Here is a 12725-nt window from a genome sequence, read left to right on the forward strand (position 1 = left end):
ATGCCCCTTACATCTGGGTCACACTGCTGCTGATGGACTGTTATTGTTATTGTACTCGCCTCTTACATCTGTGCCACACTGCTGCTGATGGACTGTTATTGCACATGCCCCTTACATCTGGTCACACTGCTGCTGATGGACTGTTATTGTTATTGCACTCGCCTCTTACATCTGTGTCACACTGCTGCGGATGGACTGTTATTGCACATGCCCCTTACATCTGGGTCACACTGCTGCTGATGGACTGTTTTGCACATGCCCCTTACATTCGTGTCACACTGCTGCGGATGCACTGTTATTGCACATGCCCCTTTCATCCGTGTCACACTGCTGCGGATGGACTGTTATTGCACATGCCCCTCACATCCGTGTCACACTGCTGCGGATGGACTGTTATTGCACATGCCCCTTACATCCGTGTCACACTGCTGCGGATGGACTGTTATTGTACTCGCCTCTTACATCTGTGTCACACTGCTGATAGACTGTTATTGTACTATTACTAGTACTATTACGAGTATTGTTGTACATTCCAGTCGCACTGTGCTGGCTTACCATCCATGCCCCAAATGCTACCCCTCCCCCCTCGTACCACCTACTCCAGAGCACAGCTCCTCAAATGGGAACATATCACAGCCGCACACCCGGAGGATGGGCTCCTGTACAACTCTGTTTGGAGCCATGTCCAAGTAATCACTGCTTCTGCGCCCTGGCCTCCTTGTAGCCAGCGCCGTAGGGGCTGTCGATCAGGCGTCAGGGCGAGGCTGAAGAGGAGGGGCCTGCGGTCAGCCATCCCTGCGGTCCTCCTCGCTAACGTCCGCTCCCTCCCTAACAAGCTAGATGAGCTGAGACTCCTCAGCGACAAGAGGGAACTCGGTCACAACACCCCAGTCTTTTGCTTTACTGAAACGTGGCTCCATGACGACATCCCTGAGAGTGCCCTCCAGCTCCCAGGCTTCAGCCTCATCCGTGCAGACCGGGACAGCACCCTCTCTGGGAAAAAGAAAGGGGGCGGCATCTGCTTCTACATCAGCTCCGCCTGGTGCTCAAACACCTCTGTACTGGCCAAGAAATGCACACCAGAACTTGAACTCCTCCTCATCAATTGCAGGCCAACCTACTCGCCCAGGGAGTTCTCCTCCTACGTCCTCGCGGGTGTGTATATCCCTCCTGATGCAGAGGTAAATGCTGCCCTGCGCGATCTCAGTGATACCATCATGCAGTGGGAGACAGCACTCCCGGACTCGCTGTTCATTATCTTGGGGGATTTTAACAAGGCCAACCTCCGCAAAGAGCTGCCCCGCTTCCATCAGCACATCACCTGCCCCACCAGGAGTGCCAACACCCTCGACCACTGCTACACGGCCCTGAAAGAAGCATATAAAGCGACACCGTGGGCAGCCCTAGGCTCATCTGACCACTGTATCATCCACCTGGTACCTACTTATAAAAGGCGCCTGGAAACCTCAAAACCTGTCACTAAGTCCTCCAAAGTGTGGTCAAGTGAGGCCAAACTTCAACTTCAGGCCTGCTTTGACTGCACAGACTGGAAGGCCCTGGAATCGCCTAACCTGGACGAGTGGGCAGACAACGTGTCCTCATACATTAGCTTCTGCGAGGACTCCTGTATCCCAACTAAAACCTTCAAACTGTATCCAAACGATAAACCGTGGTTCTCAAAAAGACTACGACAACTACGGCGCAGCAAAGAAGCCGCACATAAGTCCGGCAACCAGGAGGAATACAAGAAGGCAAGAAACGACCTGAACAGAGAGCTGAGGTCCGCAAAGAAGTGCTACGCAGAAAAGCTGGAACAGAACCTCTCCTCAAACGACCCACGAGCCGTGTGGAAAGGACTGAAGGCTGCCACCAACTACAAGCCCCCCCCTCAGCATGCCACACCGAGCACTGAGCTTGCCGAGAGTCTCAGCGACTTCTACTGCAGATTCGAGAACCAGCCAGCACCTGCAGGACTCCCACAGCCACCTGCACAATCTGCCACTGTAGCCCTGAGCCCTCACTCACCCCCACCGTCAGTGAGGGAGGCGGATGTACTGAAACACTTGCTAAGGTTAAATGCTAGGAAAGCCTCAGGTCCGGACGGAGTGTCACCAGCCTGCCTGAAAACCTGTGCTCGCCAGCTCGCTACCACCCTCTCTTCCATCTTCACAAGGTCCCTCCAGGAAGGCAAAGTTCCCGCGTGCTTCAAGAGGTCTGCCATTATCCCTGTCCCCAAAAAGCAGGGCATCCTCGACCTCAACAACTTCAGGCCCGTGGCACTTACATCCGTGATCATGAAAGCTTTTGAAAGCATGGTGCTACCCCTCCTTAAGCACTCTACTGAGGGACTGCTGGACCCGCACCAATTCGCGTACAGAGCGAACAGGTCCACAGATGACGCCATCAACATCTGCTTGGAGCACGTCTATGATCACCTGGATGGGCCGGACTCCTACGCCAGGATCCTCCTACTGGACTTCAGCTCAGCATTCAATACCATCAGCTCTAAAATACTTCAAGACAATCTCGCTGCGCTAGGAGTCCACCCCACCCTACGCCTGTGGATCACGGACTTCCTCACCAACAGGTCCCAGGTCGTCAGGTTAGGCACCATCTCCTCACAACCTAGGATTACCAACACAGGGGCCCCACAAGGCTGCGTCCTGTCGCCGTTTCTGTTCTCTCTGTATACGAACAACTGCAAATCCACGTCAGACTCGGTAAAAGTAATCAAATTTGCCGATGACACGACCATTGTAGGTCTCATCACCAAAAATGATGAGAAGGCGTACCGCCACCAGGTCGAAAGCATATGCCGCTGGTGCAGAGAGAACGGTTTGGTCCTAAACACAGCAAAAAACGGTGGAGATGATCGTTGATTTCAGGAGGCGCGCCTCTTCCCCGCCTCCAATCCACATTGATGGCATGGAGGTGGAAAGAGTCCCCAGTGTCCGCCTCCTGGGCACAACTATCTCCAATGACCTGAGGTGGAACACCAACACTGCCTCAACACAGAGGAAAGCCCAGCAGAGACTTTTCTTTCTCCGCCAACTGAAAAAGTTCGGTATGGCCCAAAAACTCCTGATAAATTTTTACTCCGCCACGATCGAATCCGTCCTATGCTCGTCCATCCTGGTCTGGTACGCCAGCTCCTCCGCCAGCGACAAGCTCAAACTGCAGAGGGTCATCAAATCTGCAGAGAGGATCATCGGGAGATCCCTTCCCACTCTGGACCTCCTCTACCACTCCAGGCTGAACACCAGAGCATTAAAGATCGCCAACGACCCCTCGCACCCAGGCTACCGCTTCTTTAATCGGCTCCCCTCGTGCCGGAAGCTCCGGTTCCGATCCATCTACACCAGGACCTCTAGACATAAGAACAGTTTCTTTCCCTCGGCTGTCAACCTCCTGAACTCTCTCCGTGGAAATGCCCATCCCCACCCCACAATACCATGACGCACTGAAGCACCCTGCACATAGACGCCGCTCCAGCTCAAGCATACCTTTCAGTTGTTTTTTTGTATTGTAATTATGCCACATTGTCTCCCTCTGCATAAAAGTTATATAATGTTCTGTATTCTGTGTAATGTTCTGTTCCTACTGCGTGTCCTGTCCTGTATCTGTAAACACTGTATATCGTGTATCAGTACCCTGTACGTGCCAAGCCCAATTCCGGGCACGACCCAGTCGTGCTTGGCGAAATAAAGTTTCTGATTCTGATTCTGATTCTAATCACATCCTTCCTACACGCCTAGTCAATGATACCAGAAAGAATTCAGAAGCAAAAGACACACCCCTAATCACATCTTTCCTACATGCCTAGTCACTGATACCAGAAAGAATTCAGAAGCAAAAGACACACCCCTAATCACATCCTCCATACACGCCTAGTCACTGATACCAGAAAGAATTCAGAAGCAAAAGACACACCCCTAATCACATCCTCCATACACGCCTAGTCACTGATACCAGAAAGAATTCAGAAGAAAAAGACACACCCCTCATCACATTCTCCCTACACGCTTAGTCACTAATATCAGAAAGAATTCAGAAGAAAGACACACCCCTCATCACATTCTCCCTACACGCCTAGTCACTGATATCAGAAAGAATTCAGAAGCAAAAGACACACCCCTAATCACATCCTCCCTACACGCTTAGTCACTGATACCAGAAAGAATTCGGAAGCAAAAGACACACCCCTAATCACATCCTTCCTACACGGCTAGTCACTGATACCAGAAAGAATTCAGAAGCAAAAGACACACCCCTCATCACATCTTTCCTACATGCCTAGTCACTGATACCAGAAAGAATTCAGAAGCAAAAGACACACCCCTCATCACATTCTCCCTACACGCCTAGTCACTGATACCAGAAAGAATTCAGAAGCAAAAGACACACCCCTAATCACATCCTCCCTACACGCTTAGTCACTGATACCAGAAAGAATTCAGAAGCAAAAGACACACCCCTAATCACATCCTCCCTACACGCCTAGTCACTGATATCAGAAAGAATTCGGAAGCAAAAGACACACCCCTAATCACATCCTTCCTACACGCTTAGTCACTGATACCAGAAAGAATTCGGAAGCAAAAGACACACCCCTAATCACATCTTCCCTACATGCCTAGTTACTGATACCAGAAAGAATTCAGAAGCAAAAGACACACCCCTAATCACATCCTTCCTACACGCCTAGTCAATGATACCAGAAAGAATTCAGAAGCAAAAGACACACCCCGAATCACATCTTTCCTACATGCCTAGTCACTGATACCAGAAAGAATTCAGAAGCAAAAGACACACCCCTAATCACATCCTCCATACACGCCTAGTCACTGATACCAGAAAGAATTCAGAAGCAAAAGACACACCCCTAATCACATCCTCCATACACGCCTAGTCACTGATACCAGAAAGAATTCAGAAGAAAAAGACACACCCCTCATCACATTCTCCCTACACGCTTAGTCACTGATACCAGAAAGAATTCAGAAGAAAAAGACACACCCCTCATCACATTCTCCCTACACGCCTAGTCACTAATATCAGAAAGAATTCAGAAGCAAAAGACACACCCCTAATCACATCCTCCCTACACGCTTAGTCACTGATACCAGAAAGAATTCGGAAGCAAAAGACACACCCCTAATCACATCCTTCCTACACGGCTAGTCACTGATACCAGAAAGAATTCAGAAGCAAAAGACACACCCCTCATCACATCTTTCCTACATGCCTAGTCACTGATACCAGAAAGAATTCAGAAGCAAAAGACACACCCCTCATCACATCCTTCCTACACACCTAGTCAATGATACCAGAAAGAATTCAGAAGCAAAAGACACACCCCTAATCACATCCTCCCTACACGCTTAGTCACTGATACCAGAAAGAATTCGGAAACAAAAGACAAACCCCTAATCACATCTTTCCTACATGCCTAGTCACTGATACCAGAAAGAATTCAGAAGCAAAAGACACACCCCTCATCACATCCTCCCTACACGCCTAGTCACTGATACCAGAAAGATTTCGGAAGCAAAAGACACACCCCTAATCACATCCTTCCTACACGCCTAGTCACTGATATCAGAAAGAATTCGGAAACAAAAGACACAGTTTTATAATTCTGACCACACTGCTCATATCATCATTAGTTCTTCATTTCAACACTTGAAATCAAGACATAAATCAATTTAAAGGGAACCAGAGAGGTTGGGGGGAAGCTTTAATACATACCTGGGGCTTCCTCCAGCCCCATACGCACGGATCGCTCCCACGCCGCCGTCCTCTGCTGCCTGGATCCGCCGCCACCGGGTCCCGTCATTGCCGCTAGTCGGCCAGTCGGCCGGCGGACGCGGCCGATTCGCCGCATCACACGGAGCTCCTTCTATACAAGTACGCATGAGGCTGCCTGCTTTGCAGCCGCATGCGTACATGTATGGAGGGAGCCCCTGTGATGCGGACAATTGTCCGCGTCCGCCGGAAGTGACGGGCCCGGTAACGGCGGTTCCAGGAAGCGGAGGATGGCGGCGTGGGAGCGATCCAGGCTTATGGGGCTGGAAGAAGCCCCAGGTATGTATAAAAGCTTGTTCTTTTTTTTTCAGCCCGTTCCTCTCTGGTTCCCTTTAAAGTGGTCTGAAACTCAGCATTTCTTAATTGCTCTAAAAGATTCCTTATGGCCTTAAAGTGTACCAGAGCCGAGTAAACATAAAAGATTTATACATATTTGGGGCTTCCTCCAGCCCCATGTGCACAGATCGCTCCCATGCTGCCGTCCTCAGCCTTCTCCAGCTCCGGTACCGGGTCCCGTAACTTCAGCCAGTCACAGTCAGTCTGCACAAGAGAAGTGCGCTCTCTCTACGTATCTCTCCGGCGGCTGCTGGAGAGATATGTAGAGGGCACACTTCTCTTGCGCAGACTGGCTGCGACTGGCTGAAGTGCTCTCGCCTTGCAGCGCTGGGTCCCCGGTTCAAATCCCAGCTAGGTCAACATCTGCAAGGAGTTTTTATATTCTCCCCATGTCTGTGTGGGTTTCCTCCGGGGACTCTGGTTTTCTCCCACATGCCAAAAACATACAGATAAATTATTTGGCTTCCCCCTAAATTGGCCCTAGATTATGGTATATGCACTACACGATACATACATAGACATATGACAATAGTAGGGACAAGATTGTGAGCCCCTCTGAGGGACATTTGGTGACAAGACAATATACTCTGTACAGCACTGCGTAATATGTCGGCGCTATATAAATAAATAAAATAAATAATAAATTCTTTTTAGCAGAACAGCATTCAAACAGTTATACAAAGCACTTCGTTTTGCAGTAGAAAGACCCTTCAGCTTATAATCCGCATCCACAGAGGAGATAAAATTATGTTTTGTTTACATTTCAATGTTACATTCTTATCTGTGCTCAGAAGTAGCTGTCTCTCTGCTTTTAGCATGCACACCATTCAGAAGAGCTCAGTAGAAGATTTTAATCTATACATAGAAAATCGGATATGTGTGTGTGTGTGTATGTATGTATGTATGTGCTGCAATCACTCAAAAATGCCTTGATCAATTTCAACGAAACTTGATATACAGATCCCTTACTACCTGGGATGATATGTTCTGGGGGTCTGGTGCCCCCCCCCCCCCCCCCACACACACACACACACAGTTAGGCAAAGCCACAAACAGCTAATCAGATTTCACCCATTCATGTCAATGGAAAAAATGTAAAAGGCTGCCATTCTCCCAGTAAAAAAGCCAAGATAAAAACATACAGATAAGTTAACTGGCTTCCCCCTAAAAAATTGGCCCTAGACTATGTTACATACACTTCACGATATAGACATATGACTATGGTAAGGATTAGATTGTAAGCTTCTCCGAGGGTCAGTTAGTGACAACACTACAGTGGTGTGAAAAACTATTTGCCCCCTTCCTGATTTCTTATTCTTTTGCATGTTTGTCACACTTAAATGTTTCTGCTCATCAAAAACCGTTAACTATTAGTCAAAGATAACATAATTGAACACAAAATGCAGTTTTAAATGATGGTTTTTATTATTTAGTGAGAAAAAAAACTCCAAATCTACATGGCCCTGTGTGAAAAAGTGATTGCCCCCCTTGTTAAAAAATAACTTAACTGTGGTTTATCACACCTGAGGTCAATTTCTGTAGTCACCCCCAGGCCTGATTACTGCCACACCTGTTTCAATCAAGAAATCACTTAAATAGGAGCTATCTGACACAGAGAAGTAGACCAAAACACCTCAAAAGCTAGACATCATGTCAAGATCCAAAGAAATTCAGGAACAAAATGAGAACAAAGTACTGTAATTGAGATCTATCAGTCTGGTAAAGGTTATAAAGCCATTTCTAAAGCTTTGGGACTCCAGCGAACCACAGTGATAGCCATTATCCGCAAATGGCAAACACATGGAACAGTGATGAACCTTCCCAGGAGTGGCTGGCCGACCAAATTTACCCCAAGAGCGCAGAGAAAACTCATCCGAGAGGCCACAAAAGACCCCAGTACAACATCTAAAGAACTGCAGGCCTCACTTGCCTCAATTAAGGTCAATGTTCACGACTCCACCATAAGAAAGAGACTGGGCACAAATGGTCTGCATGGCAGATATCCAAGGCGCAAACCACTTTTAAGCAAAAAGAACATTAAGGCTCGTCTCAATTTTGCTAAAAAAACATCTCAATGATTGGCAAGACTTTTGGGAAAATACCTTGTGGACCGACGAGACAAAAGTTGAACTTTTTGGAAGGTGCGTGTCCCGTTAAATCTGGCGTAGAAGTAACAGTATTTCAGCAAAAGAATATCATACCAAAAGTAAAATATGGTGGTGGTAGTGTGATGGTCTGGGGTTGTTTTGCTGCTTCAGGACGTGGAAGGCTTGCTGTGATAGATGGAACCATGAATTCTACTGTCTACCAAAAAATCCTGAAGGAGAATGTCCGGCCATCTGTTTGTCAACTCAAGCTGAAGCGATCTTGGGTGCTGCAGCAGGACAAAGACACAAAACACACCAGCAAATCCACCTCTGAATGGCTGAAGAAAAACAAAATGAAGACTTTGGAGTGGCCTAGTCAAAGTCCTGATCTGAATCCTATTGAGATGTTGTGGCATGACCTTAAAAAGGCGGTTCATGCTAGAAAACCCTCAAATAAAGCTGAATTACAACAATTCTGCAAAGATGAGTGGGCCAAAATTCCTCCAGAGCGCTGTAAAAGACTCGTTGCAAGTTATCGCAAACGCTTGATTGCAGTTATTGCTGCTAAGGGTGGCCCAACCAGTTATTAGGTTCAGGGGGCAATTTCTTTTTCACACAGGGCCATGTAGGTTTTGAGTTATTTTTCTCACTAAATAATAAAAACCATCATTTAAAACTGCATTTTGTGTTCAATTATGTTATCTTTGACTAATAGTTAACGGTTTTTGATGAGCAGAAACATTTAAGTGTGACAAACATGCAAAAGAATAAGAAATCAGGAAGGGGGCAAATAGTTTTTCACACCATTGTATATCTACTCTGAAAAGCGCTGCGGAAGATGTTGGTGCTATACTAATTAATAATAATGATAATACTGAACAGTGCACAGAGGAAGTAACACGTGTATATTATTACAATGACCTCATTGTAATAAAATTGAACAAAATAACAACAGATGTGAGGGGCACACTATTGCGTACTATGGACATTGGATCTTTATACACATCCATCCCCAACAGGGCTGGCCTAGTTGCAGTAAGACATGTTTTACTTAAACAACACAGTATCTTTTGCCAATCAAACTTATCTTGTCCGGGTTTGGAAATAATACTCACTTCTAACTGTTTTAAGTTTGAAAAGGTTTGGTAAAGAGTGTGTAGGAGTACAGCCATGGGCATTTCAGCTGCCCCCACCTATGCAAATGTGTTTGTTGGTTATTTAGAGCAGAGATTAATCTTTCAGACATTACTGTACCTTGCCCATGTAGTGCTGTGGGCAAGGTACATAGACGATGTGTAATTTTATTGAATACCTTAACACACCATTCGAGGGCATTGTTTTCAACTTTGAGATCTCTGAACATTCAGTCCCTTTCCTGGACATGGTGGTCAAACAGATGGGCAGTGAATTGAGTATTACACTGTACAGGAAGAAAACTGATAGGAACACACTGTTACAGTACAATAACAGTCACCCTACCAATGTGATGAATGACCACAGAAGTGACATTCGCCTTGCCATAGAGGCGGAGCTTAAGGAAAAGACCCTGGATGTGTCCAAACCAATAGCCATACACTTTGTAAATAAGTGTCGCTGAGTCAGCGAGCTTAGAGGTATGGTTGTAGATTAAGTCAAGAAGCCCAGACGGGGCAATCGTGACAAACTGTTACTACAAAAAGAAACTTTTTGGATATATTCTCTTTATACAGCAAAACCCAAAATATTAAAACAACAAAACTCATTAGCTAATTTTTTTAGATGAAAGATAATATTCATTTTTGCTAGTATTGCTGATTTGCAGGAAATATAGTAAGCAGGTCTTTCATATGTATTATTGCTTGATTTCCCATCTATATGGCATGTATGCTCAGTATTATTCTTAATATTATACAGCATTATTCTGCATTTGTACAGTTTTACATTTTTTGTTTCAGGTACCCATGGTCCTTTCCCTCTTGATAAAAATCGAAGAAAACCGGAAATCCGATTGGATTTTTCAGTCGAATTAAAAAAAGCTTTCGATTTTTTTCCGGGAGATCCGATCGTTTTTATCGAATTGCTGTAAAATCGGATCATTTTGTTGTATCATGTGTGGTCACCTTAAGAATGAGACAGTGATTAGAGTGTCAGATTTTTAGGACAATTAGTGACATAAGAAAGGGATTAGCGTTCAGAATATTTTTGCTTAGGGGTGTGGCCTGTATTCAGGGATCGAGTTTAGGGCACCAGTATACCTGTGCGTATGGGCCTCTGGGTTGTAAATCCGGCCATGCTTTGAACAGAGAGAAATGTAACAAAAATAAACTATTTAGATCAGTTAGTAAAAAATCACTGCATGCCTAATAATGTTTCTTTGTAAGATACAAATAAGTTATATCTCGCAAGTCGCAACTATGGGATACATCTAAGCTTCCTCTGTAGCATTGTTTTTGCAGCACTTTTGATGTCTTTGTTCCTGAGACTATAAATCAGTGGATTTAACATGGGCAGTACGACTGTGTAAAACACAGTAGCTATATTTACATTATCTCTGGAAGTTGAGGATTTGGGACTGAGATACACGTAAAGGACGGTGGTGTAGAGTAAAGTCACGGCTATGATGTGTGAGGCACAAGTGGAAAATGCTTTTTGTCTTCCTTCTGTCCCATTTATTTTTAGAATGGCTGATAAAATGGAGATGTATGAGCCAAGAATGACTAAAACAGAAGGCATAGTAACACAAGAGGACAGGACGAACAGTACACTTTCATTAATAGTAGTGTCAGTGCAAGAAATGCTTAATAATGGAGGAAAGTCACATGCAAAGTGATGAAGGATGTTGGAGGCACAAAATGATAGATGGAAGGTCAAGCAAACCTCAATGGTAGAATGCAAGAAACCAGAGGAATAAGCTCCACCCATTAGTAGCAGGCAGGTTTTTTGTTGCATCACCAGGTTATAGTTTAATGGGTTACAGATTGCCACATAGCGGTCATAAGCCATAACTGCAAACAAAATGCATTCAGTACTTCCCAGACCACAGAAGAAAAAGAGTTGTGTGGCACAGCCTGTGTAGGAGATTGTGTTGTGCCCAAGCAACAAGCCAGCAAGCATCTTTGGGGCAATATTTGATGAGTATATAAAGTCAATAAGAGAGAGGTTACTTATAAAAAAGTACATGGGAGTATGAAACTGGATTTTGTTAAACACAAGAAATATTATCCCCATATTTCCCCAAGTAGAAATGAGGTAAACAAAGAAGAATGTGAGAAATAAAAACATTTGCAGATCAGGTCTTCTAGAGAAGCCAGTTAGAACAAATTCAGTTACCATAGAGTTGTTACTGCCAGTTAGAACAAATTCAGTTACCATAGAGTTGTTACTGCCAGTTAGAACAAATTCAGTTACCATAGAGTTGTTACTGCCAGTTAGAACAAATTCAGTTACCATAGAGTTGCTACTGTCAGTTAGAACAAATTCAGTTACCATTGAGTTGTTACTGCCAGTTAGGACAAAGTCAGTTACCATAGAGTTGTTACTGCCAGTTAGAACAAATTCAGTTACCATAGAGTTGTTACTGCCTTCATGAAATTCCATGAACATGTGACTTTTTATTTCTCGAATGAAAAGAGAAGAGTCTAATTAGAGTGAATATACGGTAATATCATTTACCATCACATTTATCATCATGCTAAGAAATGTAAGAAGGAAGCTCAAAGCAGAAGACCTTGGCCTTGATGCAAGAAAAGTTGAAACTGAATTCTGTCTGCACTGGAGGAATGTTTTGGGAGTTGTCCCCAAGAAATCACACACTCTTGCTGAAGCATATTTTCAATGCTGCTGGGCAACATGCTGTACAAAACCTCACTTTCCCAGGTGGGGTGCTCGAGGGATCCTTTGACGTACTACAAACAAGAAAGAGGTTGTTTAAATATACAGTTTTTATGGTGTCTATGAAAGTTTAGTGCTGAAGTAAACCATACTCTGAACAATGAGCCTTTTGTTCTGTTTGTGGCTGCCTCTTGTACGTGCAAATCTCAAATGTTCAGCATATATTACATTTTATAACAGCTTTTGCAGAAGTGATATACTGTATGTTCATTGTTTAAATCATTTTTTGACAGAAGTTCACTTTCAGTTTTCAAAGAGTACCTTTCTACGTGGAAAACACTAAGGCCTCAGGTTAGCAGCCGTACTGTTTCTCCCACTTGCCTCCCACCACCAGGGGGGTAACTACAGGGGTGCAGCACCTACAACTGCAGGAGGACCCAGAGCTGGGGGGGGGGGGCACAACTACAACTTTACTCCCTCTGATAGAGGGCTTCATCCTTCAGATCAGGTGTTTTGTGGCTACACTTGTGAGTGTGAAGGTTACAATATCCATATTTGCTTTATGATTCTAGCAATATGGGCACCGAAGTTGCAAGGATTACAAGGGGTTGGCAAGGGAGAGTGTGCAAAAATTGGGGGCCCCTTCAAAGTTTTGCTGGTGGGGACTATGATTTATAGTTATGCCCC

General features: G+C 45.0%; 1 protein-coding gene across 1 annotated transcript; it reads right to left on the reverse strand.

The window, feature by feature from the left end:
- Positions 1-10619: 10619 nt before the first annotated feature.
- LOC137562263 (olfactory receptor 5AR1-like) lies at positions 10620-11810 on the reverse strand. The gene has a single exon (XM_068273595.1). The coding sequence runs from the start codon at positions 11808-11810 to the stop codon at positions 10620-10622; it is 1191 nt and encodes a 396-aa protein (XP_068129696.1).
- Positions 11811-12725: the final 915 nt, after the last annotated feature.

Source organism: Hyperolius riggenbachi, chromosome 3, assembly GCF_040937935.1.
Source record: "Hyperolius riggenbachi isolate aHypRig1 chromosome 3, aHypRig1.pri, whole genome shotgun sequence".
NCBI classification, from domain to species: domain Eukaryota; kingdom Metazoa; phylum Chordata; class Amphibia; order Anura; family Hyperoliidae; genus Hyperolius; species Hyperolius riggenbachi.